General features: G+C 45.1%; 2 protein-coding genes across 4 annotated transcripts; one reads left to right on the top strand and one right to left on the bottom strand.

Moving 5' to 3' along the window:
• YAE1 (YAE1 maturation factor of ABCE1) lies at positions 1-27,526 on the bottom strand. Of its 3 annotated transcripts, XR_006352788.1 has the most exons (7): positions 27,240-27,526; positions 25,490-25,611; positions 24,264-24,705; positions 11,417-11,623; positions 10,475-10,583; positions 4,332-4,458; positions 1-847 (listed from the first exon to the last, which is right to left on the bottom strand). XR_006352788.1 is itself a non-coding variant. In XM_043963972.1 (3 exons), the coding sequence occupies exons 1-3, from the start codon at positions 27,372-27,374 to the stop codon at positions 24,279-24,281; spliced, it is 684 nt and encodes a 227-aa protein (XP_043819907.1). In that variant the 5' UTR covers positions 27,375-27,526; the 3' UTR covers positions 21,551-24,278. The 3 variants fall into 3 exon arrangements, 1 of the variants encoding a protein (XP_043819907.1); XR_006352789.1 differs by lacking the exons at positions 10,475-10,583; positions 11,417-11,623; XM_043963972.1 differs by lacking the exons at positions 1-847; positions 4,332-4,458; positions 10,475-10,583; positions 11,417-11,623 and having other exon boundaries at positions 21,551-24,705.
• Positions 7,686-8,047, top strand: LOC122726345 (c-Myc-binding protein-like). The gene has a single exon (XM_043964017.1). The coding sequence runs from the start codon at positions 7,736-7,738 to the stop codon at positions 8,045-8,047; it is 312 nt and encodes a 103-aa protein (XP_043819952.1). The 5' UTR covers positions 7,686-7,735.
• Positions 27,527-27,988: the final 462 nt, after the last annotated feature.

Here is a 27,988-nt window from a genome sequence, read left to right as displayed (position 1 = left end):
CCAACTCTTTTGTGTGCCCTTCGGCCATTCTGTCATTTTTTTTTTGTTTTTTTTTGTGAGGCAATTGGGGTTAAGTGACTTGCCCAGGGTCACACAGCTAGTAAGTGTTAAGTGTCTGAGGTCGGATTTGAACTCAGGTCCTCCTGACTCCAGGGCTGGTGCTCTATCCACTGCGCCACCTAGCTGCCCCGGGGCCATTCTGTCATAAGCTCCTTGAGGGCAGGGACTGGCTTCTTTTTTGTACTTATATCTCCAGACCTTAGTACATTGCCCAGCACATAGTAGGCCCTTTATAAATGTTCATACACTGTCCTGCCTTTTTTCTTCCCCCATCACTTAAGTTCTCATCAGCTCCAGATCCTGTGAGCCTCTGAACTGCAGGTTGGTAAAATTGTATGAGGGGAATCATTGACTTTTTTTTTTGCAGGGCAATGAGGGTTAAGTGACTTGCCCAAGGTCACACAGCTAGTAAGTGCCAAGTGTCTGAGTCCAGATTTGAACTCAGGTCTTCCTGAATCCAGGGCTGGTGCTTTATCCACTGTACCACCTGGCTGCCCTGAATCATTGACTTTTGAGCTGTTTTTCCCATGTGCCAGTTCTGTATTCTCTGATGTCAGAAACCAAAGGGTGTTCTGAGCCAAAAGAGCTTCTAATGTGAATCTGTATTTTCTTTTCCTCTTTTGACTTTTAAAAGTCTTCTCTGACACCCTTCTGGTAGAACACTTTCGACACCTTTGTCCAGAAAAGGGCTTTTCAAAGCGGTCTCTCACTTCGGACGTGGTTTGGTTTGGTTTGAACGATGGACCCTTCTTCAGCAGAGAGTCAATCCACTAAAAAAAAGCTGGATCTGTTTTAGATAAAAGCAAAATTGGCAACAGAAATCTCTCAGCACTTTGTGCTTTGAGACAAGAAGCTGATGTTTGTAATATGCACTGAGAATTATTTTTCCCGTAACAAGAATAGGTTTCTGCCATCCACCCACACACAAGGTACAGTGGAAGGAGGCTGTGACTTATATCTTGGCTCTGCCCTTTACCACCCATGTGACCTTGGCCACATCACTGCATCTCTGGGCCTCTGTTTCCTCTACTGTAAAATGGTTTTGAAAGGTCCTTCTGGCTCTAAATCTGTGATCCCATAATCCTGCCCATAAATCAGCCTCAATCCAACCTCTAAAAAAGAAAGACAACAGTAGCTGATATTTCTGCAGTGCTTTAAGGTTGGACTTTGCACATCTCCAATTTGTCCAATTTGATTATCCCAACAATCCTGTGAGGTAGGTACTATAATTGCCCATACTTTACAGAGGGAAAGACAGGCTCAAATAAGCTAAGGGTCACATAGCGACTGAGACATTATCTGAGCCCAAGTCTTCCTGACTCTGAGTCCACCCCTTACAATGATAAAGGCAATCAAAGATAATATGGTAGTGATGGAGGAGGCTAAAAAGACAACCTAAGATCTGAGCTCTAACTAAGACCCAAGCTCTAAAAAAGGGTTAACAGATAAACTGAGGTTTGAGTCCTTATCAATAGTACCTAAAAGGGTTAATAGAGAAACTAAGGTTCGTGTTCCTGTCAACAGTGCTGTAAGCTAGAGGGTTCAAGTCCCTATCGACCAATACCATCAACAGAGACAGTAACTAGGGACCATTAACATTCCTAAATGACAAGACACCTAGAAACCAGATCTTAAGTAAAGAGATATCAAAAACCCAGAGGCCCTCTGGGTCTGACAAGTTTAAGCACGTCTTTAGGAACATGCACAGAAAGGGCCAAAGGTGTCCTGTGGTTCACCTTATGATGTGTAAACCCTGTTAATATGAATGTATGGATCTCCTGGATTTGATGGAACTGCCTTATTGTCCAAATGGATTTTACGAGACCTGGGAAAATGTCCTTTGACTAGAACTTCAGTCTGAACCCAGATCGCTAGAAGATAAGTCCCTACTTACTAACTTCTTTCCCCAAAAGAGTAAACAAATGAAAATGCCCCTTTTAACTAAACTTCAACTAAGAAGTCCCCATTCACTATCTTCTTTCCCCAAGAGAGTAAATAGATCTTATCGTTCTCCTTAGCAAATATCTAGACATCCTTGACCTTGGTGAACCCTTACTGTGTCTTTAAGCTGCCTGTTATGGTATTTGCTTTAGGTTAATTTGTATCATGCTAATAAAACTGACATCACCCTGTAATCATTAAGCAAAGAAACCTTAAATACCCTTAGAAAGAGGGAGTCTTTGAGCTCCCTTCTTTGGAAGGGTCTCCAGCATGATCATGTTATATTTCTTCTTGGGACAAAATAAATTGGTATCTTTTCCTGTCTATGATCTGGTTTGTCCTGTAGGAGACATTATGTTCTCTGATATGGTTTTTAGACATGTTCTCTTATCTGTTTTGTTTTGTTTTTTTTTTTTTTGGTAGGACAGGCATGGAAACAAATTGTAGGAGATATTATAGAATTGATTTCTCAAGGCAAAAGGTACTCACGTCAGAGGTGATTTTAGGATATCAGGAAGTCCAAATTAGGATAAGACCCCCATGTACCTCCTTAAGGAAGAGATTAAGATAATGAGGAGATAACCTACTTTTTCTCATGATAAACATAACCATTTTCTTCTCCCCATTTGAGACACTTATCTCCTTGGTGTCTCCCTGTGGTCATCACAGTATTTCAATAAAACTTGGAAAACTGAGTCACTGAGTCTTGTAATTCTTTTTGGCGTGCCTCACCATCAGTTTGATCCATATAATCCATCCGTACTACCTCTATTACATTAGTAGGATTTGTTTTAGGGGTTGCCTCCACTCACCTTTCAATAGAGAAACTCAAGAGAATCCAGGACAATAGAGACCTGGTGTACCAAAATGTCTTTCTGGTTGGTCGCCTTCCTTTTCAGCTCCATCGTTTTCTAGCCTCTTCCTAGCCAGTGGGATAACTTGGCTCACCTTACTAGACGTGCCAGGGGAGCAGCACTTTTACCTCGGATCCCAGGCCCCTGTTCTCTTCCCCAGACTAAGCACATGAGCTTAGAGGTGGTGTGTGAACACTCTTTGTTGTCTTTGTATTCTGACATTCCTAGAGTTAATTAACAAGACTCTTACTTGGTCTTTGATGTTAGAATAAAGAACAATACTCTACCCCACCTCCACTTCTCTCTTAAGGTTCCTTTTGTCTTAAGGAGTGAAGGAAATTCTTGCTACTGAGGAGGCCAGTATTTGTCTTCCAAGAGTTCTGTTGGACCATCCATCATCCCTCATTCTTTTTTTTTTTTTTTTGCAGGGCAATGGGGGGTTAAGTGACTTGCCCAGGGTCACACAACTAGTAAGTGTCAAGTGTCTAAGGCCGGATTTGAACTCAGGTACTCCTGACTCCAGGGTCTGTGCTTTATAAACTGCGCCACCTAGCTGCCCCCATCATCCCTCATTCTTGATGTGGGTTGGATTTAGGGTCAAATTGATCATGAGTCATCCCAAAAAAGAATTATAAGACTCAGTGACTTGGGGGCAGCTAGATGGCGCAGTGGTAAAGCACTGGCCCTGGATTCAGGAGTACCTGAGTTCAAATCTGGCCTCAGACACTTAACACTTACTAGCTGTGTGACCCTGGGCAAGTCACTTAACCCTCATTGCCCTGCAAAAAAACAAAAACAAAAAATGTAGCAGAAAGACTCAGTGACTCGGTATCCCAAGTTTTATTGCAATACTGTGAGTGAACACAAGGAGAGAACCAGAAAAGTGGAAAGGTATCTCTCGAATAGGGAAAGGAAAGACAGTTATATTTATAGTATGAATAAATTGATTATCAGTCTCATGATAATAATCTCCTCCTTAGGGAGATACAGGGGAGGGCTTATCTTCATTTGGAGTTCCTGGGGGCTTGAGCCAACCCCCAAGGCAGGTACCTTTTTCTGTGGAGGTGTGCTGTTGGGGTTTACCCATCATAAGGTGAATCTGGGGACAAATTTGGCCTTTTCATTCCCAGGCCTAGTTTCAAAATACTTTCATTTATCAGTTAGAATTTCTATGCCCTGTCTGTGTATCACTGTTATAGTTAAGGGCTCTATGACCTGCCTCTTTCTGTTCTTGTTATGGGTGGTGATTAATGTGGGTAACAAGAGCCTAGGCCCTGACTTGTAAGGCCCAAGTCTTAAATTATTTATTAATCCCTTTCAGAACTGGGGCCTGTAAGTTATAACCCCTCTTGGATCTAAATTAGAGCTTGGGTCTTAGGTTTTTCTGTTAACCCCTTTTAGGTATTATTGATAACTACTATTGATAGCTTATCTGTTCACCCTTTTAGCCTCCTCCATCAATTCTGACATCTGTACCTCAGGACACCGCTGGTGCTGATGCTATTGCTGGTGCCAGCCAAGAACAGGACCGGTATAGATGCTGATGATGAGAAGGTAGGGATGATCCAGACACTCCTCTCAGGGCAAAGAGGCTTGCAAAAATCTGTGAAGATGAGACAAAAGAGAGCGTCAAGGACTTCCAGAAAGGTGCTCTAAGAAGCTTGAGATGACAGACTTGGGCTGACAGGGAGGACAATGGTAGTGCCAGGAACAGAAACAAAGAAGTTAGAGGAAGGGAAAGAGGTAAAGGCAATAGGAATGATGAGTTCCAGGTTTGTTTGCTTTTTTTCACTTCCTAAAACTCTTCGCATATTTCCTTAAATTCTTCATGTTCATGATTTCTTTTGGGGAAATAATATTTGGAGCACCTAGTAGACACCCCATGGATGGCTGTCATTCTCCAGGAAGTAAATACATCACTCCCTGGGAATTTTTTAGGTTTACATGGAACTGGTGCATGGAGAGAGGGGACAGAGTAAGCTGGTTCTGGGAAGACTGGAGGAAAGTAGAGAGTTTGTTTGGGGAATGTCTAGAGTTAGTGGAAGGATAAGACTGGTTTTAATAGTGGCTTCCAGGAGAGCAGTAGATAAGAGGTGGCTCCCTTTTCAGGCCACAAGGAAAAAGAGGGAAGACAATGGAGACTGCCAGGGAGATATAAACTCTCCTTTTAATATTATTTTACTTTTATATAACCCAACTTCCCTGTAAATTATGGCTTGTTAAGAATTTAATCCCTCTCTGTATTTTGAAAGACATAATGTTCTTTAGTTTTATTAATGATTTTTAAACTGTTTAGATTACTGAATGATTTGGAATGTATTATGATATATGGTAGGAGATGCCAGTTTGCTCTCACTTTTGACTAAATTACTATGCAGTTTTCCCAGTAGTTTTTGTTGATTGATGAATACTTTCCCAAGTGTGAGCTAGTACCACTGGTACTAGCTCATTATTACCCAGTCTTTGTCACTGATCTATTTGTCTGTGTTTTTATCTAGTATCAGATAGTTTGGAAAATTACTGTTTTCCAGCCCTGTTTGTACTAGCAAATAATTAGAAACAAAGTAGTTGCCCACTGACTGGTTAATAGGAGTGGTATATACACATTATCACTGAGCTATAAGAAACTGTGAATATGGGAAATAGAGAAAAGTATGATAAGACATATAAATGATGCCATAAATTGACCTGGAAAAGGAATAATACAGTGATTCTAACCAAGTATATGGAAAGAATAACAACAATTAATCTAAAACTAATCATTGTGATAATGACCACTTTGTCCTGGGGAAGAATTGAGAAAATACACCTTCCTTCTTTGTTGGTGGGGAACATTTCAAATACTGTTAGAGTCAATTAATTTGATGGTTAGATTTACTGAAATGTTTCATTTATTTTCCTGTCTTTGTTTCATTACAGCCATCCACGGGGTGTCTTCTAGGTGCTTCAAAAGAGAGAGAAAATTTATTTAGAAATAAAGGTGATATAAAAAAGAGTTCAAGAAAATTTTTGTAATTAAAGTAAAAAAGATGTCCCTAAAGAAATTCTGATACAAATGCTCAATTTTCTGTCTGGTTTTGCCAGTTTCATCTATAAATATGCTTGGAATCATAAGGTTTAATTCTGTCTCATATCAAACTTTGTACATACTTATTCTCACCTTTCTTTGGGCAGGATACCAGCAGATCCTGGAGCAGCTTCAGTTAATGCCTTTATCTCCAAACTACCAGTCAGGGCTGCTGTGAGCCCACTTGTTCTACAACAGACACAGGGTAGTTTGAGTTACTTTTGCCTACATGCCACCTGAAATTCTGGTTAGGAAATGGAGAATCTTGTTTGAGATGCAGCTAGGAGGTAAGTGTCACTGTCTTAGAGTATGTGGGGGGAGTCAAGTATAAGAAGACTGGGAAAGTAGGGGACCAGGCTGTGAAGGGCTTTGAATGTCAAAAAGAAGATTTTACATGTGATCGTGGCGGGTGAGAGTGAGACACTGGTGTTTATTGAATAGTCGGGGAACGTGGTAAGATCTACACTTTAGGAAGATTAATTTAACAATTGAGTAAAAGATGGAGTGGAGTAGGGAGAAAATTGAAGCAGGGAGACCAACCAGGAGGCTACTGCAGGAGTCCAGGTGTGAGTTGATAAGGACCTGAATCAGGTAGTGGCAGTGTTAGAGAAGAGGAGGGAGTGGGAGAAGAGAGTGAAATAGAAAACAGACACCTTATAAAGTTTCTGATTGTATTTATTGTTTGTATTTCTTTAAATATGAATTTAAATTATTTCATTAAAATACATTATTCTAAAATTTATAAACATGATTGTGAGAAAATAATTATTAATAACGTGTTTTGGGGAGACCCAGAGATCCCCTCCCACTCGGAACTCTGGCTGGTTTCTCAGAGCCAGCCCAGAGACAATAGAAATGCAAATCAAACTCCCAGTAGAGATAGAAATTACACCTATGTGATTGCAAGCTTACACTTCCTTTTTTTTTTTTTTTTTTGCAGGGCAATGAGAGTTAAGTGACTTGCCCAGGGTCACACAGCTAGTAAGTGTCAAGTGTCTGAGGCCGGATTTGAACTCAAGTCCTCCTGAATCCTGGGCCAGTGCTTTATCCACTGCGCCACCTAGCTGCCCCCAATCACACCTATGTGAAAGCCTTTTCCCTTCACAGGGTCTGTCTTTGCCTGGACTCTGACCTCAGCATATACTGCTCATTTTGATATGGACCACACTCAGGTTTGAACAGTGTGTAAGGGCCGCCTCTGGTACGCAGGGGGCTTACACACTCTTGGCCAGGGACACTGAAGGAGGCAGCCATGGCCCCCCCTCATACTCTTGTTTGCTCTCTAGCTTTAGTAATGTAGGACCTTTGAATTCTGGAGCCATGCGCTCTATCTCTATGATGCTGGGGGTTTTCGGCTTGTGTTAAATGTGATGAACTCTTTACTAACATTTAATATGATTTAATAAATGCTTGGGGCAGCTAGGTGGCACAGTGGATAGAGCACCGGCCCTGGAGTCAGGAGGACCTGAGTTCAAAGCCAGCCTCAGACACTTAACACTTACTAGCTGTGTGACCTTGGGCAAGTCACTTCACCCCAATTGCCTCACAACCCCCCCAAAAATGCTTGCTGCCAAAACTGGTGCAATAGCCTCTAATTTATAAGTAGCAATATATTAGAAACCTCAGCTAAGTTCCACAATAACTTAGAACAGAGACAAGCTTCCCCCCAATATTTTCAAATGACACTATGATTCTTTGTTGTTGACACAAAGTGTCCTGTTTTACTAAAAAAGCTAACTGAGGTTCCTGCCCCAGGAACCCGGCAGCCACGGTGTGGGGCTCGCAGGCTACGCCGCTCGCTGCCGCTGTCACTATGGCCCATTACAAAGCCGCCGACTGGAAGCGGGAGCAGTTCCGGAGGTACCTAGAGAAGTCGGGAGTGCTGGACACGCTCACCAAACTATTGGTCGCCTTGTATGAAGAACCAGAAAAACCCAATAGTGCATTGGATTTTCTAAAGCATCACTTGGGAGCTGCGACTCCAGAAAATCCAGAAATAGAGTTGCTTCGCTTAGAATTGGCCGAGGTGAAAGAAAAATATGAAGCTGTAGTAGAAGAAAACAAAAAACTGAAAACAAAGCTTGCTCAGTATGAACCACTTCAGGAGGAGAAGCGTGCTGAATAGGATTCTTCTCAGTTGAACAGGCACTGAAAACTGGCTTTGTACGATTTACATAGTTTGTATAGTATATAATCAGTCTTTTATGGACAGATACTATAGAACTCTTCTAATATGTTAAATTCACTTATCACATTTAATTGTTATAAAAACACTTAGAATCACTAATAAATAAACTTAATATAATTTTCTTTGGCTCATAAAGCAGGAAAATCAAAAGTAAATCCTGAGGAATTCTGCACACAGCTATCTAAATTGTTTTTCATTACCTTAAAATGGAGTTATCTGTCGTTTTCTTAGATTAAAAATGACTGTACTGTTGTTACATTTTAAACAAGCAAAACTGAGCATGGAGCTGCCTTGAGTTGTTTGCAGGATGGAAGGCCAGAGAGGACCATGCTTTGTAAAGCTAACAACGCTGGGAGGCTCCCTTGTGAGCTTGGCCTGTAGCTGAGGAGTCCTGCCCCACTTTCCCTGGAGCCCCTGTCGAGATGCCGTGCCTTGGACGCCATCTCGGCTTTTGCTGGTTCACTGGCCCTCACTCCTCCAGTTCGGTGTTGTGATTGTGCTCTGGCTGCTGGCTCGTGTGCTGCTTGGTAGTGGGCTCCCCTGTGTTCCTCCTGCACCTTGGCCTTTGAATATTTGTTCTGCAACTTGAGATACGGTAGCACTTCCTGAGCCAAAGTTCATGGAACTTTAAACAGAGCCAGACCTGCTGCTACTAATGCACTGTGTAGCCTTGGGCAAGTTACTTCCTCCCATAAGGCCTCAGTTTCCTCTTCTGTAAACTGAGGGGCTTGCTCTCTGTGGTCTCCAAGGTCCCTTCTAGTTCTGATGGTCTGTAATTCTTGTGCCCGTTTCTTCCCCCTGATACTTGCTTATTTATGTGCAGCACTGATCAAAGACAGTCCTGAAAGGAGACAGTCCTCGACCTTTGGTACCTGTAGCTTATGGTCATTGAAGAGTGTATTTCACCCCTAAAATATTTACCCTCTTGGTCTTTCATCTCATCCTTATTATCCCTATGAAGTAGGCAGGGCAGGAGTGAGGTAGGGAAGGCTTTTTTACCTTCCCCCCAGGCCTCTCTTCAGTTACCCCATGTTCTTGATCCTTCCTCCGAGCCCATTTGTCCTCGTGTGGCCTCATTTGGGGGGTCACTTCACCTCTGGGGCCTCAGTTTCTTATGAAGGGACTGGACTCTAAATAGCCTTGCTTATACTGTACTTTCAAATTGTGCCCTTGTAGATGGTACAGTGTCTCCTAATAACCACTGGGAGTCTCAAAAGGGTCTCCTCGATTAAGTTAAGAGTGGTTTGGTTAGTAATAACACATCATAGCCTCTGCTGAAAGCTATTCCAACTTGATGGTACTAAATCTAGTTAATCCGATGTGCCTTGCTGGTCCCACTCTTTACATCTGTGGAGGTGTTTTAAATGCAATACTGTTATTTCAGCTATTTTTAAAATTAAGCGCCTACTAAAGATAAGGTGCTGTGGAATATACAAAAATGAATTCAATCCAGTAGGAGAGAAGCTACCACTAACTACACTACCAGACCTATATAAAGTGCCACAAGAGAGGGAAATGAGGTATTCAATTCAATTGAAGGGAGACATCACTTTCACCTTTGTGGGGAAAGTGGGGTGAGCTTGGGGCAAGCAACAAATGATTTCACTTGGATTTACCTAGTTTAAGTAAATGGCATGACACTTCTCCATGGATGGGTTTGGACAGGAACTAACCATTTCCTTTCTGGATGGCGTTAGCACAATGGCAGGTGTAGGGCAAAGTTTGATGAATCCACAGCTCAAGGATCAGTGGTTTTTCTCAGTATGGATGCCCCCTCCACCAACACAGATTTCTGCTCTTCTGTAATGCTAGTTAGGTAGCCTTCGAGAGTTTCTGTGGCTGAAAAATCCAATATTGTGTGGCCTTGATCTTGAAATTTAGCTGGATTGGTCTTGAGATTACAGTCTATCACTGGGTTCCTATTCAAGGACCCAGGGTCACCATCAGCATTTCCTCTACATTTGTTATATGATGTGGTAAAATGTGGGTTGGATGGGTGATCATGTGGCTAATTAAAGCTGGTTGAACTTTAAAAAAAAAAAAAGCTGAGGGGACATCATTTGTGTTTTAAAAATTCATTACTATTACTTTTTATTTTAGTACTTTCCATCCATTATCTCTTCTGAGCCTCAATAACCTGGGGACATAGGTGTTCTAAACTGAGGCCACAGGAGGCTAAGTAACCTGCCCATGACCCCAAAGACAGGAAGTGTTGGAAGGGAGATTCTAACCTGCAGTTTCCTGATGCTGAGTCCTGAACCATACCTGCAATTCCACATGACCTCTCATAACTTATGTCTTTAATTAGCCCCACCTAGACTTTTAGACCAAGAGGCTATAGTTTCCCAGTTGCTGGTAACTTACCCATGTAGAAGTGCCAGCAAGCATCACCAAATTTATAGACTGGCACAATCCCATCACAGTGGAAAACTGAGGAAATGAGGCTAGAAAATTCTTCCTGTCCTGGACCCATCTGGGATTAAATCATCAGGGATGGAAAATTAGAAGTCGTATATTTCCTATAGTTGCATTTTTCTATAGTTTCTGCCTGATTTCTCTTATTTGATAACTTGCATTACATACCTTGGAGATGTGCTCTATGTGGGCAAGGAAGAGTCATGGAAAAGCTGTTGCTAGCATGGTGGGGGAATGCTATTTCAAAAGGATTCTACATCCCTTTGCCTCTTTTAACTCTGGGGCAATAGGATATCACATGCTTCAGTGTCTCAGTCTGGTTCCATTAAAAGTAGAAAGACACTGAATGTTTTAAAGAAATGCAGCCTCTAAGCTCCATCCCAGGCCTTGCGTTAGTAGGTATCCAGGGAATGAAAGTAAATTTCCACAGAAGAGAGCACCCAAATATTCTAATAGTGTCCCAAAGGGCAATGATGAGGGACTCTGATGTGGTCCATGCCTGCCTGGGCTTCAGTGAATTCAGAGCTCACCATAAGCACACGGCCACAATCTGTTATTAATGAAATGAGCTCTGTTTTTGTGCCTTAGCTTTGACAAAACCTTCAAACTTAGCTCTGTTCTCCTTTCAACGTAACACCCAGTGTTCACTCTGGGGAGAGAGCTTGAGCCTCTGACCTTAAATAAGCAAGGCTTTGTCCAGCATTACAGGGGGGTTTGGGTCTCCAGGGTCCAGCAAGCACCTACGGTAAGGCCTCCACTCTCTGTCAGACAGAAATGATCTATTTTGGACCATTTACCGGACTAGACTTGGATAAATTTCCCCATGACTTCCTCTTTGGAGACTCCCCTTACTTCTCACTTGTCTGTAATTTGTATGACACATCTACTGACCTGATTGTTAGGAGGTGGGCCTGTTTGCTGTTCTCCGAATCTCCAATCACACGGAGCATTTCCAGAGCAGACAGTCTGTCTGGGGTAAAGCTTTCCACCAGCTTTCTATCAGCAGTGGGCAGTCTGTTGCTGGTCACTCACTTCTCTGGCCTTTCCTATGGCTTCCTCCTCGGAGGTAAAGTCTCCTCAATAGGATCATCTGCAGAACTTTAAGAGAGGAAGAGGTTGGAAAGGACCTCATAGATCTGAGAGGACTCATGGCTCATGTCTGGTCTCAGCTACTGCTCATCAAATCAACCTTTTGTCCTTAGCTCAGGGCAAGGCACTCAAGTCACCGGATGGGATGTGAAGAATTGTAGGAAGATCATTTGAGCAAACCACCAGGTGCCTGGACTAGAAAAACCTCATGCCAGTTGAGTTCTAAATCCCAAATAAAATGATAATCTATCTCAGCAAAAAAATTTTAAATAAATTAGAAAACATATGCTTTGGCATCTTGGCATCAAATCAAAACATTTTATTAAAGTGCCACCAAATTTAAAAAACTACATGTTTAATTTGCTCCTGGGACTTAGATATCAAAGTAGAAGAAGGGCTGGTGAACAGATTCTTTCCAGGATTCCCCTTCTCTCTGGTCTAATTATATAGCACATGAATTTAGCAAAGGAAATAAATAACCCATACATCCAGATTTGTGGTTTGGTTTGAATATGGATGGTATGTCATCAGAATAACGAAAGCCTACATCTGCACAGCTTTTTAAGGTTTGCACGCACAATCTCATTTGATTCTCACAACAGGACCCAGTGGAAGGTGCTGTTATTGTCCCATTTTATGGGTGACACACTGGAGGCTCAGAAAGGTGAAAAGACTTGTCCAGGGTCACAGGTGGGGTCTGCATGGGCATTCCCTTCACAGACAAATGACATCCTCTCTACCTCCTTACAGACAGTCTTCAGAAGCTGTGGCCTACTTTGTGATCCTGATCTTCCAGCTACAGAAACATGGTAGAAAAGGCAAGGAGCTGAGCCTTCTATAAAGATTCCCTTTTAAAGAGTTTTGCTGACGCCTTTTATTTTTATATCCCGATCATTCCTGAGGATCTTCCTCTGAATTACAGAATCATAGAATTTAAGAGTGAGAAGGGACCTTGGCAGCCAACTGCTCCAACCCATGTGAAAGGAATCCCTACTATCACATACTCCACAAGTGGTACCAGTTAAGCAAAGGCAGTCAACACGACTGAGTTTTGCATGTTTTGTACATGTTTTGTCTGTAATTTTTGTGTCTTCCCCCTTAGAATGAAAACTCCTTGAGGTCAGGTGCTGTCTCACATCTGTCTTTGTATCCCTAGTGCTTCGTGAATGGGAGGAGCTTGATAAATGCTTGTTGGTTGACTGATTAATTGACACCTTATGCTGCCTTCTGTATACAGTCATTGTATGTTTCCCAGGCCCCTTGATGGTTTTTCAGTCACATGGAGCAGGGCTTCCTTTTACTGATCTTTGCATTTATGTGGTTAAAGTCATTATTCTTGTCCTGCTTATGCAGTCTTTCATCAGTTAATACAAATCATACAAATGTTTCTTGGAATTTCTTACATTCAAGACTCCCTTTTTATATATCAGCACAGAGGAATGGCTACTCTGGCAACCAATGCATTCTCAATCAAACCTCACAGACTGGGTCAAACCTCAGGTCATTCATATGGTGATGAATTGATTCTATGGGTCAGGGAACTCCCCTGATCAATTTCTTACACAAATAGGTGATCATCAAAACCTAAGGTGGTCAATGAACTTGTTAACATACACAGTGACTAACACCCCAATCCCCTCTCCCTTCCTTCCTTCATTATTTGAAATGTTTCCATTTGCACCTTCTGAGCTTCCATCTTAGGAGCTTCCCATCCTTGCTGGAGAGTAGAATTTGCCCCTTAGCAATTTTAGACTACAGGAGTCTACCCATCTTTTCTTGAACCTCTTGAAATGTCCTCTCCATGGGGGAAGCTAGGTGGTGCAGTGGATAAAGCAACGGCCCTGGATTCAGGAGAACCTGAGGTCAAATCGGGCTTCAGACACTTGACACTTACTAGCTGTGTGCCCCTGGGCAAATCACTTAACCCTCATTGCCCCCTAAAAAAAAAATGTCCTCTCCAGTAGCCCAGGGTGTATATCCGACTTTGTTTCTTTCCTCCTCTAAAACAGATCCTAAGACGTGATGTTCACTTCTCCTCCAGCCTTCCTCAATTTCTATCCCAACAACCAGTTCCTCTTTGCCAGTCAGAATCAGTTCCCCTCTTGGTTTCCATTGCCTTGTGGTTTGGTTTTTTTTTAATGACTTAATAAGATAAAGGTCACACCGCTCATAATTAGAGAACTTTTGTGTCTGTCCTAAAAGACTGAAATCTCCCAACACGAAAACAAAGCCTATTTTGTTCTTGTGCCCTTCATACATTTTCCTTTAATTCCAATACAACTGGGCTTTAGTGGCTTGATCTAATGTTGAATTGTCAAGATTCTGGAGCAGGAGATGCCGTTTTGAAGGCTAAAGTTAATTTGCCAAGATACTCCAACAAACATTTAAATACCAAATTTGTGGAGAGCGCTGCCAAGACACTGGGGAAGAGAAAACATTGAAACAAGAAGCTATCCCTGCCTAACGACCTAGTATGGATGCAATGTCAAATGCAATATATTAAACACAGAGCTCACTGTCTCTCCCCCTCCCCCAGCTCCCCTATGTGTGTGAAGGCACAACCCTCCTACCCAGATTCACAACTTTGGGGTCATTTTCCTTTATCCCCCTACCCTGAGGTCCAGTCAGTTGCCATCCTCTCTCCACAACATCCCTCTTGTCTGCCTCCTCTTCTCCCATAAGGCCCTCATTATCTCCTGCTTGGGCTCCTGAGGAAGGCTTTTTTTTTTTTAATTTAATTTTTTTTAGTGAAGCAATTGGGGTTAAGTGACTTGCCCAGAGTCGCACAGCTAGTAAGTGTTAAGTGTCTGAGTTCGGATTTGAACTCAGGTCCTCCTGAATCCAGGGCCAGTGCTCTATCCACTGCGCCACCTAGCTGCGCCACCTAGCTGCCCCACTGGGGAAGGCTCTTAACAGGTCCTTCCTTCACACTGCTGCCCGCCTGATGTTGCTATACCAAGGCTCCGACCATGCCCTTCCTTGTAAAAGAAACCACAGTGACTTCTAGCTGCTGCTGGGAGGAAGGAGAAGCCTTTCACACTGGCTCCAGTTTCCGGGCCCCTCATGCACGCTGTGCTTCTGCCATGTTGTCCATCCCACGTCCCAGTGCCTGGAAGATTCTCCCTCTTCACCTTCGGCCCTCAGGGTCCTTGTCCTCCTTCAACGCTCTGGCAGGAAGTCTTCCCCATCCCCCCTCATGTTGACTCATCATCGATATCCTATCTGTTTGTATACCTAATATACGAAGCAGGAGATAAGCTCCTTGGGGGCAGGGGCTGATCAGGTCTTTCTTACCTAGCACCATGACGGGCACAAGTAGGTGTTGAATAAATGCTTGTCATAAGATGACGCTGAGTGAAGAGCAATGACACACACTCTGGTGTGATGAATAAATTAGAGAATGAGTAGATAAGGGGAAAGGTCAGGTAGAAGTGGTGGCCTCTCAACTGTCCTTCACCTAATGAATGCGTGAGGGGGAGGGAGGGAAGGAGGGCATGGCCTACAGAGGGAAAACTTCAGAAATATATTCAGGAAATAGAGGGGGGCCAGAATCGGAGACAAGCTTAGAACAGTTACCATACTGTCAAATTGTGGTGGGCCTTGACTTTGGATGGCAAAAAATACATCTTTATTTTTAATAACCCTGAATGGAAATTGACCACTTCCTTAAATTATTTAAATTATACATTATTCTGATATGGAAATACGTTTTACATGATTGTACATATAGAACCTATATCAAATTGCTTACCATCTTAGGGAGGGGGAAAATTTGGAACTCAAATTTGTTTTTAAAAAATGAATATTAGAAATTGCCTTGGGCAGCTAGGTGGCGCAGTGGATAGAGCACCCGCCCCGGAGTCAGGAGTACCTGGGTTCAAATCTGGCCTCAGATACTTAACACTTACTAGCTGTGTGACCCTGGGCAAGTCACTTAACCCCAATTGCCTCACTTAAAAAGTAAAAAAAAAGAAACTGCCTTTATGTGTAATTGGAAAAAATGTTATTTAAAAAGAAAAACATATTATTCTGAGAAGAGACCTATAGGACCTAAAGGTTTTAATAAGATCGCCCAAAGGGACTATGACACAAAAAAGGTTATGAACATCCGCCACAGTGTGTAACGTCCCAGGGGACAGACCTATTGCTCTGTCATTGATGACATTTCACCAAACAGGCTACACAATTCTTGCTTCAAAGTAATATGACCTGATTGGAAGAGGCAAAATTGAAAGAGATGAGATGAGAAAAAAATCATCCGTATGTGAAAACCATGGTCAGAGAGCAAGAGTAAGAGATGGACAGCCCACAGGCTCTGTGGCATATTCACGATGTCTAGGAAAAGTGAGAAAGGTCCTCTGGACACCAGAGTTCCAATCCTGTCCCTGACCCTTACTTGTGTCCCTTACTCTCCTTGTGCCTCAGTTTCTGTATCTGTAAAATGAAAGGTTAGATGGGTTACTGGGATTTGGAAACCAGCTGGGGAATGGCAAGAGTTAAAGAGAACTTCCAACAAAACCTGTATTTGATTGCTTCCTGTCTCAGGGAGTGGGGAGGGGAGGGAAAGAGGAATGGGTAGAATTTGGAACTCAAAACTATAATTCAATTTTTTTTAATTTGAAAAAAAAATAAAGACACCTTTCATGTTTTAAAGTGGAGGGTCTGGGGAAAGGGCAGAGCCATGAGCAGAAAGGCTGGTGGAGAGGAGCAGTTCAGGTTTTGGCCGTGTGAGATGTCCTTAGGTGCCCTGCAGCAGTGAGGCGGGGCCAGAAGTCACCCATCTGCACCTAGGTGATGACTCAGAACAGAGAAGCAGGTCAGGTCACAGAAAGGGAGAGTAAGGACAGAAAAGATGGTCTGGGGTGGGGCCTGGGGGGTGGGGAGAAGAGGGTGATGAAGAATGGCAGCTTGGATGAAGGCATTGTGCTTAGCACGTTCACAGATGCTGCCAGGAGACTAAGAGGAATAGCTAACGTTGGAAAAGAGCTTCGGGATCCACAAAGATATTAATGGGACACGCCCAACAAGATGAAATTCCAGACAGACAAATTCAGTTCTACACACTGTGTTTAAGTGCCTACTATGGGCAAAGCTTGGTGCTAGATGCTGGATCCATATATGTACTTGGGTTAACAAAAATGAACTGTGCAAGTAGAGAAAGGGGGAGGCCTAGTTATATAACACTTCATGTGAGAGATCTAGGGATCTCAGGGAACCAGGTCCAAGAAGAAGAGGAATGGTGAGATGGACTTGGGGACCATCGAGAGGGTGGCAGGGAGTTAATCACTTTTCCAGCCCACGGCCAGGGGCAGCAGAGGTCAGAGAGCCAAAGTTTGTGGCCCTAGGTAGCTGGGCTTCACAAAGGCAGAAGAGAAGGCTGATGGGCCCAGACTGAAGATTTTGCTTCTTCCTTGACAAGATCCTGGTATGAGGAAGAGTTATAAAGCCTGTTTTCAGTGAACAAGAAAACTGGCCGCCATTGCCCCTGGCAGGGGGCTGGGTCAGCTTCTTGGGTGTGGAAAGCAGCTTGTTCTATGTGAACAAGGGCAGGCTAAGGGAGTGGATGGGGGTGGGATTGTTCTTTAAACAGGACTGTGCTTAAACTCTCCCAGACAAAGAAGTACCAATAGTTATCCATTTTCGTGAAAAGAATGGATTCACACAAAAAAAGGAAAAAAAGAGTGGATAGAGAACCTCTCATCCTCCCCCTGATGTGGGCTATTCCCTTCACTGTGCAGATGACAAGGGTCACCACCCATTCCTGCCTTCTCATCAGGGATATGCTAGTAAATGTTTAACAACAGGCTTACCTGGGGGGGGGGAGGAACAAAAATTATGTAAGATATATGTCACAGGTAGGTATCCTCTGTTAAAGAATTAAACTAGCACACCGGCTGGCCAGGAGGAGAGAGCCTAAGATCTCAACCTTTCCAAAGCAAAGAAATGGCTAACTTTTTATAGGGAAGAGTAAATAATGAAAAGTCATGCAAAGGGTCTTCCCTACTTCTTGGGGCCCCCCTCTTGTGGCTCATCAGCAGAATATTTTGTCTAGTGAATGTCATACCTCAGAGGGCTGGGCCATATCTTGGAGTCAATACCAAGATGCTCCAGAGACTCTAACCCCATCCCTATCCCCACAGAGGTTTGCAGATTTCAACTCTTCCTTACTAGGGAAGAGGGCCCTTTCATGCTATGCACCTGAAAACCAAAACAATCGGACGGCCAGGCCAGCACAGGCCTCTCTCAATGACATTCTGCTACTTCTGCCTCTGTCCCCCACCTCATATACACACTCTTAGGCTGCATCTACATAATTAACATGTTCTCCATCACTTTCTTCTATACAGTCAGCAAAATTAATCAATTTCTAATTTGTAGAGTGTGTCAAGTTCTGAGGTGGAAACACTCACCCTGAAAATTTAACCATCAGCTCTTTGCTGCTGGCTTTAGAACTCCGGCCTCTTCTGCTCTCTGAAGACCTTTGTCCAGGTCTCCTCACAAATCCCTCACAGGTGTCCTCTCAACATCCCTTCTCCAGGTCTCTTTACAACGGGAATCCTATTCCCCTGCTCAAGAGCCTTCAGGGCCCCCTGTTGCCTTGAGGATGAATCACCAACTCTATTTGGCTATTTATCTGTAAGATGTGGCTCATCTCCTTTGGATAACCCACATTTGGCACAGTGCCGGCACATAGTGGGGGCTCGGTAAAGGCTTATTGACCATTGGCTACCTGCAATAATCCGAGGAGGAGGCCAGCTGGGGAGAGGTTTGTTTTCACACAAACTATGGGGATCCTGGGGCTGGCCCTGTGACTTTCCTGGGATCAGCACCTGCAGGAGGAAGCTCCCTCTGCCCACAGAGACCAGCACCTGCTGCCTACTGCCAAGAGCACTGAGAGGCTCAGTAACTTACCCAGAGTCACAGGAGTAGGTGTCAGAAACAGGCCTTGAACTCAGGTCCTCTGGCTTTGAAGCCTGCTCTCTGGACTGTTACAGTCATTCACTACATAGAGATGGAACTCTCTTCCTCAGGTGCAGCCATTAGAGGTGTCTTCACCTGATTTCCTGAGACATGGTTTTATTTTTCTTTGGAATCTAGGTAATTGCACTCCCAATTTCTTGAGGTTGGAAGAATTCCCCATATGCCTTGCCACCTCCTTTAACCTTGGATATTACCCAGTCTTTTGGGGCTAGGTTAAATAATCGGTACCCTCAGAAGAAACCCACTTCTTGCTCATTTATGGTTCCTAAAGCCCAAACCACAGTGAATGTCTTCTGGATGCACCAGCACCACCCAGGGATGGTCCTCTAATTCAACAGCATCACTTTTCTTTTTCTTTTTTTTTTTTTTAGTGAGGCAATTGGGGTTAAGTGACTTGCCTAGGGTCACACAGCTAGTAAGTGTTAAGTGTCTGAGGCCAGATTTGAACTCAGGTACTCCTGACTCCAGGGCCGGCGCTCTATCCACTGCGCCACCTAGCTGCCCCAACAGCATCACTTTTAAAAAAGCCACACAGCTTGATGGTCTCTTCATTTCTTTCTTCCATGGAAGAGGAAGTACAAATAATTCTCATTCTCCCCTCCTTCAGGTCCATGAAAATTGTGAGAGATAGTGATCAAGGATGTATGATATGATTATGGATTTGAGTCAGATTAAACTCTGAGGATGGGGTCTGGAAGGTACCCAGCCCTGCCCCAGTATAGTTCGTTTAGAAGTTTATTGCTTGTCAAATTCTCACTGTCTCCTTTAAGTTTTATTGCCAATTAACAGTATTTTTACTTCTGCTCAGTCTCCCCACTTGTCAGCTACCTATTAGTTTTGTCTGCAATCCATCATGTGTCAGAACCCTAGTCAGTGGGTCAGGGAGTTTGCCCACCAATTCAATACTTGGGACTCAAGAAGAAAGGACAGGGCTTGGCACAGGATGCAGCAATTGAGTTGAGACCAGATGTTAAGTGACATGTCTCTTTTTCTCAGAGCAGAATCCCCTTGACCCTAGGGTCCCAACAATGTTATTCTTTTATTCTTTATTCTATTTCTTTGACTTCCCAACATAGCGGAAGATAAATTTTAACCCTGTCATCCTTAACAATGCTGAAGTACCTGAGTAACTCTTCCTGTTATTCAGGTTGAATATCTTTAGAGACAGGGGCCTGGCAGAGGGGAGTCAGTGGGAACTGTGAGATCTGAAACATCTGACTGTCACTCCCGTTTCCTCTTCCTTTGGTTTGACCTTGTTCCCCCTCCCCTTTTCCCCCTTGCTCCTGGAACATGTATGCATGTCTCCATACACTGATCACAAGCTGAACACCCACCCTGGGTGAGACAGGATTGGATGTTAGATTGTGAGCTCGACCTAGTGTGCATGGGGACTTCCCCTCTGACCAGCATTCCTATATAAGGTTAAGGCATGTATTGGCTGGCGAGGTTCATGTATTGAACTTGCCCATTCCTACGGGAATGTAATAAATCTGTCTCTGCTTGACTTGGTAGTCTCCTCGAGTTATTTGGGTAAACTGAGGCAGCTTGCTCCATACAAGGAGTAAAAGAAATCTGTTCCTAACAGCTCCTTAAATCAGTGACATACCTTTCCTGCTGCCCTTTCTGGTAAGAGCTGGGAGGGGGAGAGAAGTCTTGTTGTTATTACTACTGCTAATTGACAAAGACAGACAGACACCCCGGATTAGTTTTACAGGGAGGTGGAATACACAGATGCCTATAACATGTGATTTGAGGGAGTAGTTCAAAATTATTGACCAATCAATCAACAATCATTTGTTAAACACCTACTATGCACTAGGCAAGGGGATATACAAAGTCAAAAATGAAAGTCTTTGCCTTCAAAAAGATAGCATTCTAGTACAAAATATGTAAAAATAAATACACGGTAAATTTTGGGGGGAGGGGAGGTACTTAACAGCTGGGGGCTGTATGAGAGGGAGTTTGTAATTGCCATTATTAAGGATACTCCTTTGGGCTCCTGCTTAGGTCTCTAGAAGATGCTGATTAAAATGAATATCCCAAGTGCCCCCAAAAGATTTGGTGCAATTTGTGCCATTAAAACTTAATTAAAAGAATTTTTTTTAGGGCAACGAGGTGACTTGCCCAAGGTCACACAGCTAGTAAGTGTCAAGTGTCTCAGGATGGATTTGAACTCAGGTCCTCCTGAATCCAGGGCTGGTGCTTTATCCACTGCGCCACCTAGATGCCCCCCCCCCTTTCATTTTTGATAGAGGTCATTTGGTTTTCTTCTTTTAATCAAATTCACCAATGGTTTCATCTATTTCATTGTTTTTTCCTTTTTCATAAAACCAGCTCCTGGCTTTATTTATCAGTTCAATTGTTTTTTTTTTAATTTCATTTTCTATTTTATTAATCTCTCCTTTGAACTCCAAAGACTATCAGGCAAAGAAATGAGTTCATATTATTATGGAACTTGATTGCTTCAAAAACATTGTTAAGAATGCGGACTCCTAGAACTTCCAGTTATTTACATGAGTAGTTCTGGGACATGGAGTTTATTTATTGCTCTCCCCAAGATTGCCCAACATCGCAGGATTCCCCCGCTGCTCTGTTGCTGAGACAAAAAGGCTGCTGATCCCCCACCCCCCAGGCAGCTTAGCAACCATATTCACACTGAGGTGAAACCACAACAAATCACAGCAGGACCCGGGCCACAATAGATGGGAGGGGTGTGTTTATTGGGGAAATAGCAACCAAGGCTCGAGTTGTCAAGGACCATTGGATTTTCCTGATGCTTGAAGAAAAAAAAAAAGATAAAGGAAAATTCCTTCCTGCTCCCAGGACGCCCTTAGCTTGCTTGGGCAAGAGCCAAAGCACTTCACAGTGATACCTCCAGCAATTACAGGAGTCAGAAGAGGAAGGGTCGGGCCCTTTAAAAGTTTCCACACACCATATTACCTGCTGTCTAGGGGAGGGGGGAGGGAGAAAAATCTGAAATTGTAAAGCATGTATAAACAAAAGTTGAGAACTATCTTTACATGTAATGGAAAAAATAAAATATCTCATTAAAAAAAAAAGTTTCCACACCATTCTATTACAAAATGCAATAATCAAGGCCAGAGTCGCTATCATCTTTGTGGTTTACAAAACACTTTTACTTGTTGCCTCATTTGATCCTGGGAAGGTGGGGCTATTTTTAGGGAATCTAGTCTGAGAGGGGTTAAATGACTTGCCCACAGTCTTGCTGCTAGTATGTGCCTAAGGTAGGATTTGAACCTGGTTCTGCCTGATTCCAAGTCCACTGCCTCTAGACACTATATCCAAATAATGGTCTCACAAGTGGAATGGTCACTCGGTTATAGAATCTATTGGAAGGCTGAGGCTACTGTTATAGTCCAATGGTCATTTTGGATTATTGTTTTTATTTTTCAGTTGTGCCCGACTCTTCATGACCCCATTTGGCGTTTTCTTGGAGTGGTTTGCCATTTACTCCTCCAGTTCATTTTACACATGAGGAAACTGAGGCAAACTCAGTTAGGTGACTTGCCCGGGGTCACACAGCTAGTAAGTGTCTGAGGTCAGATTTGAACTCAGGTCCTCCCTACTGCAGGCCTGTCACTCTATCCACTGTGCTACCTAGCTGTCTCTTAGATTATTATTGTTTAATATAATTAAAGGAAGAGGCTACTTTTAAGAGATTGGGAGAGTGGATAAGAAAGTGGGACATAGTTTCCCATACACCCCAGCTTAAAGAAATACTTTAGAGGGTTCAGAGGAAGGATAGGTAGAGTCCTAAGCAATAAAACTCCACTGGGGGACAGGAAGTTCTCATGGATGAAATTCCGAAGAGACAAAGAGAAACCACTCAGACTGGAAGCCAATCAGTCCCTCAGCAAACACTCACTGAGCACCCACTATGAGCGGAAGAACTAAAAAAGCCTTCCCGGCAGCTGCAATGTGCCTGGCATTGTGCCGGGGCTTGGGGGGGAGAGGTTTGAAGAAACCATTGAGATGCTGAAGGAACTCACGGTCCACCTCGGGTTTCAAGAAGGCCCACACAGCAGGTCACGAGGAGGAGAGAGAGCCTGGCCATTCTGAGAATGGCTTTGGAGGGAAGGGGGCTGAGGCTGGCGAGTGGCAGGACTGCTCAGCTCTTCCCCTGCTTCTGCATCCTTTGCCAAGCGGAATGAATGATCTTTGGGCCGGAAAGAACAACAGGGCAAACCGTGCTGGGCAGGGGGCTGCTAAGAGCGGGTCCAGCTGCCCCTGATGATGACTTCAGGGCAGCACTAGGAGAACTGTATCTTTGGGCTCTAGAAAACTGGCCGGCGCAGTTCCTGAACTACTGTCAGTACCCAGTGAAGGATGGTGGAAGTGGGGCAGCCGATGCTTCTCCATATCCTCCTTTGTGCCCAGGGCCAGGGGAGATTGTGATGGAGGGGATACCTGCCTGGGCAGCTTAGGACGAATGTTGACTCTTGGCTTGAGTGTCTTGGCTGGTGCTGTGGTCACTATGCCATCAAAATCCCACCCCATTGTATTTGCCTAAAAGAGAAGGCACCGCAGTACATCCTGAGGCTGACCAAAGGCTACATGTGGGTTTTTGCCCCCAGACTGACCTTCTTTTGTGTGGCACTGGAGGGCACAGTGGTGACCAGCTGGAGAAAGGCTGATTTCAGCCCAACATAAGGAATTGCTCACAAGCAGAGAACCCTGAGGAAGGACTGATGATCTCACGAGGTAGTGAGCTCTCCTCACAGAGAAGATCCAAACAGAAAACCCGTGGTCACTCATGAGGAAGTGAACAAGGAGACTCGGGCAGCAGCTGGGGTGAGGCATGACAACCAATGGGGCCTCTTCTGATTCTGTAACTAATCTCATTGCAAAGTCAGAAATGTTGCTTGAACGTTTCCCACATTTTTACAGGGACAGTTGGGGGTGACCGCCCTAACGGCTGGAGAAGACCTCAGCTTGAGTCCAAGATAATCAGGGGCTGTGTGGCCACAGGCCGGAGGAGCCTTGCTTATCTTATCCACATAAAGGGGATTGATAGCATCCCCATGACCTATTTCACCAGGCTGTTGCTGAGTGATGTCACTGGCAAGCCAACATCAAGAACTGGGAGTGGTTTTAATCTCTGTGTGGGCAGAATGAAAGTACAGTGATTTGTGTGTGCCTTGGGGCTAAGGTTTGGGGGCTGGATGGATTCATTTTTGATTCTGTGATGAGATTAGTAATAAGGACTTCAGGGAAGAAACGGGTGCCTAGCCCACTTCTGTTATTCATTCTGAAGATTCCGGTTCCCAACCAATGCTGACCTGACTCCTGGAATTCTGAAGCATGCACAAAAGTGCACTGGGCTCATGATTACAGAAGGGTTGGGAAAACTCTTCTGGAATCAAAGGAACTCCCCCCCCACCCCCCTTCCTGTGTCATAAGACAAGGGAGCAGAGACCACTATTACCTGAGCAAGAGAGCAGACACAGCTTGGGCGGGGGCGGGGGTGGGGGGAATCAGGTGGAAAGGGCCAGGAGATGGAGAGAGAAGCTTCCTTCAAGACAAATTTAAATGTCTGCAAGAGCACTGGTAAAAGCTGAACAGATGAAAAGCAGATTTCAATAAATATTTTGGTCCAACTACAGATAAGGTCAAAGAGCGTCCATAAAAAGGATTTTAGAATACTAACTGTGACCAAGTGGAGCTAGTTTCCCGGCGGCTCGATGTTCTGCAGGATGTCCGAGGGTAGGCCCAGCTGCTCCACAATGCTGGCAGTTTGTTCTAAAATCCAAGAGAAGCTCGGCTTTGCAGGGTGAGTCCCACCCTGCCTCCTACAGCCTGGAGAACAGGGTCGAGGGCTCTGATAGGCCTCATGGTGGCAGTTTTCGTCTAAGTCGACACTTGGCTCCCTGAGTCTTTCCTCTCCTGTCCTTTCTTGAGCTGGGTCCGTGGAACAAAGGTCCATATCTTGGATGGAATCCAATAGATCTCCCACGTGGGGCTGGGCAGGGGCCGACGTCAGGCGCTGGAGCACCAACTCTTCACACTGGCCCACGGCATCCAGAAGGTCATTCAGGTGAGTAATCCACGGTGACCTGTCACCCTGAAGGCGGCACCAGGAGAGTAGAGCGCTGGATGAGGACAAAAGTAAGGGTCACAAATCGAAAAGGCAAAGGGCATCTCAGGAGGGCAGCCAGACTGTAGGGGAGCCACACCAAACACACTGTGCAACTACTGATGATAGCGCTCCGTGCCAAAGACAGTGAAGTAACCAAGCTCGTCTGGTATTTTAGGGGCAGCTAAAGGCTTTCCCCCCTGAAGTCTGTGCAATAGAGTTTGGGTGTCATGATCATTAGGTTTTCAGCACTTATTATTAATAATAGTTCTCGTGTTCCTTCATGAGTGAGGGGCAAGGCATATGAAAAAGAAATTACATTTATATAGCACCCACTATGTTTGGGGAAGTGGGCTAAGCACTTTCCAAATATGACCTCACTTGATCGTCACCACAGCCCTGGGAGGGAGGGGTTATCACCCCATTTTACACATGAGGAAACTGAGGCAAGCAGAGGTGAAGTGACTTGCCCAGGATCCAGCTAGGAGATGCCTGAGGTGGGGATTTGAACTCAGGTCTTCCTGACCCCAGGCCCAGCACTCTCTCCACTGTATTCCTGAGCTGAGTAGCCCACACAGGAGCAAAGACAAAAAAACCAACCTTGTTTCTATCCCTCCCCCAACCCCCCAAGCAGGAACTTCATTCTCTGCAGGGCTGACTTTCTACAACATGAGAACAACACAAGAAACCCATTGTTTTCAGATATTTCTTCCACAACAGTTTCTAATACTTTTCCAGTGGTTAAGCAGGAAGCTGTTGACAAATTACAGCTCCCAAAAGAAAGTAGGCTTCAGCCTCACCTGAGGGTTCCTCTGAGTTGCCCGTAGTTGACAATGACTTCGGCACCCTCCTTATAACCTTGATTGAAGCCCTGCTGAAGGACAGCTGCTTTCCCAGCATCGACACCATCTCTATAACCTTCCTAGAAGCAAGGCAGCCGGAGAGAAATGACCACTGTAAGGAAGAGCTGCCAACAGCATCTCAAGTCCTGAGCTCCAGACGCAATCCAGAAGACAGCGACGACGGAGGCCAGGAGCAGGTAGAAGGTGTCTCCTCTCACTGCCTCCCCTCTTTTTTTTTTCTTTTGGTGAGGCAATTGGGGTTAAGTGACTTGCCCAGGGTCACAGAGCTAGTAAGTGTTAAGTGTCTGAGGTCGGATTTGAACTCAGGTCCCCCTGAATCCAGGGCCCGTGCTCTATCTACTGTGACACTTAGCTGCCCCACTGCCTCCCCTCTTAGTCACCAGCATCATAGGGAAAAAGTCCTGGCTACTCTGCGGATGTCCCTTTCCAAAGGGTGCCTGGGGTTTCAGCAGGATGGTCTATGTGCAGGACAGGGACCTGGCCCAGGATCCCTTAGCACTGAGTTAACCCACACTCAGAGGGGTCCCTTTGCCCAGGTTCCAGGGGGCACACTGTTTATCTTTCTTCCAGGGTTGTGGCCAGATCACGTCTGAATTTCTGTATTCAGTTTTGGGAACCACAGTTTAGGAAGAATAGAGAGAAAAGGAGGGAGGTGGGTTCAGAAGAGCAGGAGTGTTATCCATTGAGAGAAGCAGAGAGGACACAGAATCAGACCCAAGGGTCTCATTAGACCCTGGCTTGGATGGGAACGCTCTCTTGGATCTCCTCGGGAAGTAATCATCCGGCACCCACTTAAAAAGCCTTTCCCCCGCCCCACCACCAAACCAGTGATGGGGAACTCAGTTCCTCCCAAGGAAACCTCTGGGACACCGTGCTGAAAGAGGCACCTCAGTACTTTTCATCCAACGGCCCTCAGGACAAGGAGAAACCTTACCAAGAGCTAGATAAGTACTTGGTGATGGCCTGGACACACCCTAACTGTCCTTCCATCTCTAAACTATTTTCAAATCTTCTGGCATCTGGTCCCCCAAACCTGTTGGGGGCCAGAATTCTGGGGATCTTCCAGGCACCAGCCGCTTTACTAATTTTTGGTTTCCTATATATTTTATGCACTTAAAGACATGACTCTGAGAAGGCGCCGGCATCTTTAGGACGCCACCGCCAAAGGGGTCCCCGACACAGAGAAGGCAAAAGATTCTAGGTCTTAATTTAACTTCCATTAATGCAGACAAATAAAAATAAAAGAAAATGTAGGAAACAAAAATAAACGAAAAACGCTGTCGTGTTAAGAACAAAATAAGGTAGAAACAGCCACTCCAGGTGGCAGACTGGAGCTTTGCCATGGCTAAGGGCTCTGTTCACAGATGTCAGGGGTGTGTCCTCTCAGGTACTTCGGGGTGCGCCGACAAGGCGTGGGTGCACACCCAGCCCGGGATCACTAGGTAACCCGCACACACGTGCACGCCGCCACCGTCTCCAGGGGACCCTTCTGAGTCAATGTCAGGGCCAGGGAGCCAGGCCCAGGGGGAGGGGCTGGCTGCCACGTGCGGTAATCCGGCGGCCTAGTCCCGCCCTTGGCACTACTTATTGGCTACACGACCGCACACGTCACTTCCGCTCCCCGCCCTCCGTCACCCCCGCGACCCCCGCCTTCCTGAACTCCAGGGGCTTCCGGAACGGGCCTCACCCGCACGCGCCGCTCTACGCGGTTCCTCCACTCTCGCTGCGCCGGCAGCGTCTCGTCCGCTTCGTCGTCAAACACGTCCGCATCTGCGCCCCCGTCCTGTCCGGATCTCGCGCATGCCGCCCTCAGCCACGACATCGCGATGCAGCCACCGCCGGACCCCGCCCCCGGAAGTGCACGTCCCTGCTTCCGGGGATCGTGGGACGAGCCCCAGAGCTTCACCCTTTCGTTCTCAGAGTGCCGCCGCGAAGTCGGCCTGCGGTAGGCACCTGCGCAGCCATCTTTGGAGAGGGCAGGCGCTGCCAAGTGTTATGCGCATGCCCGGGGAGGAGCCGAAGTAGAAACGTCAGTACTATGATGGCCATCTTCGGAGGGGGCGGACACTGCTTCTCTCCGCCCTTCTCTGTTCATGGCACGATTGCGCTATGATGGCCATCTTTGTAAAGGGCAAGCCCTGCCCTTTCTCCTTTTCTTTCCTCTTATGCATTCCCGGAAGAGTGTCATTGGTGGCAGGTGTTAACAGAGGAAGTTCTTGTTCTGTAATCACCATTTTTGTGAAGGGCAAGCGCTCCTCCTTTCCGCCCTTCCCTTATTGCTATACGTATATCCGGAAGGGAGTTGTTGATGGCCGAGGTGAACCGGAAGTTTTTGCTTCGCTGTGGCCATCTTTGTGAAGGGCAAGCGCTACTCCGCCCCGCCCCTGCAGTAACTGCTTCTGCGCATGCCCAGGAGGAAGCCAGGGCCACACCGCT

This window comes from Dromiciops gliroides, chromosome 1 (assembly GCF_019393635.1).
Source record: "Dromiciops gliroides isolate mDroGli1 chromosome 1, mDroGli1.pri, whole genome shotgun sequence".
Lineage (NCBI taxonomy): Eukaryota > Metazoa > Chordata > Mammalia > Microbiotheria > Microbiotheriidae > Dromiciops > Dromiciops gliroides.
This window is presented reverse-complemented; position numbering and strand designations above follow the sequence as displayed.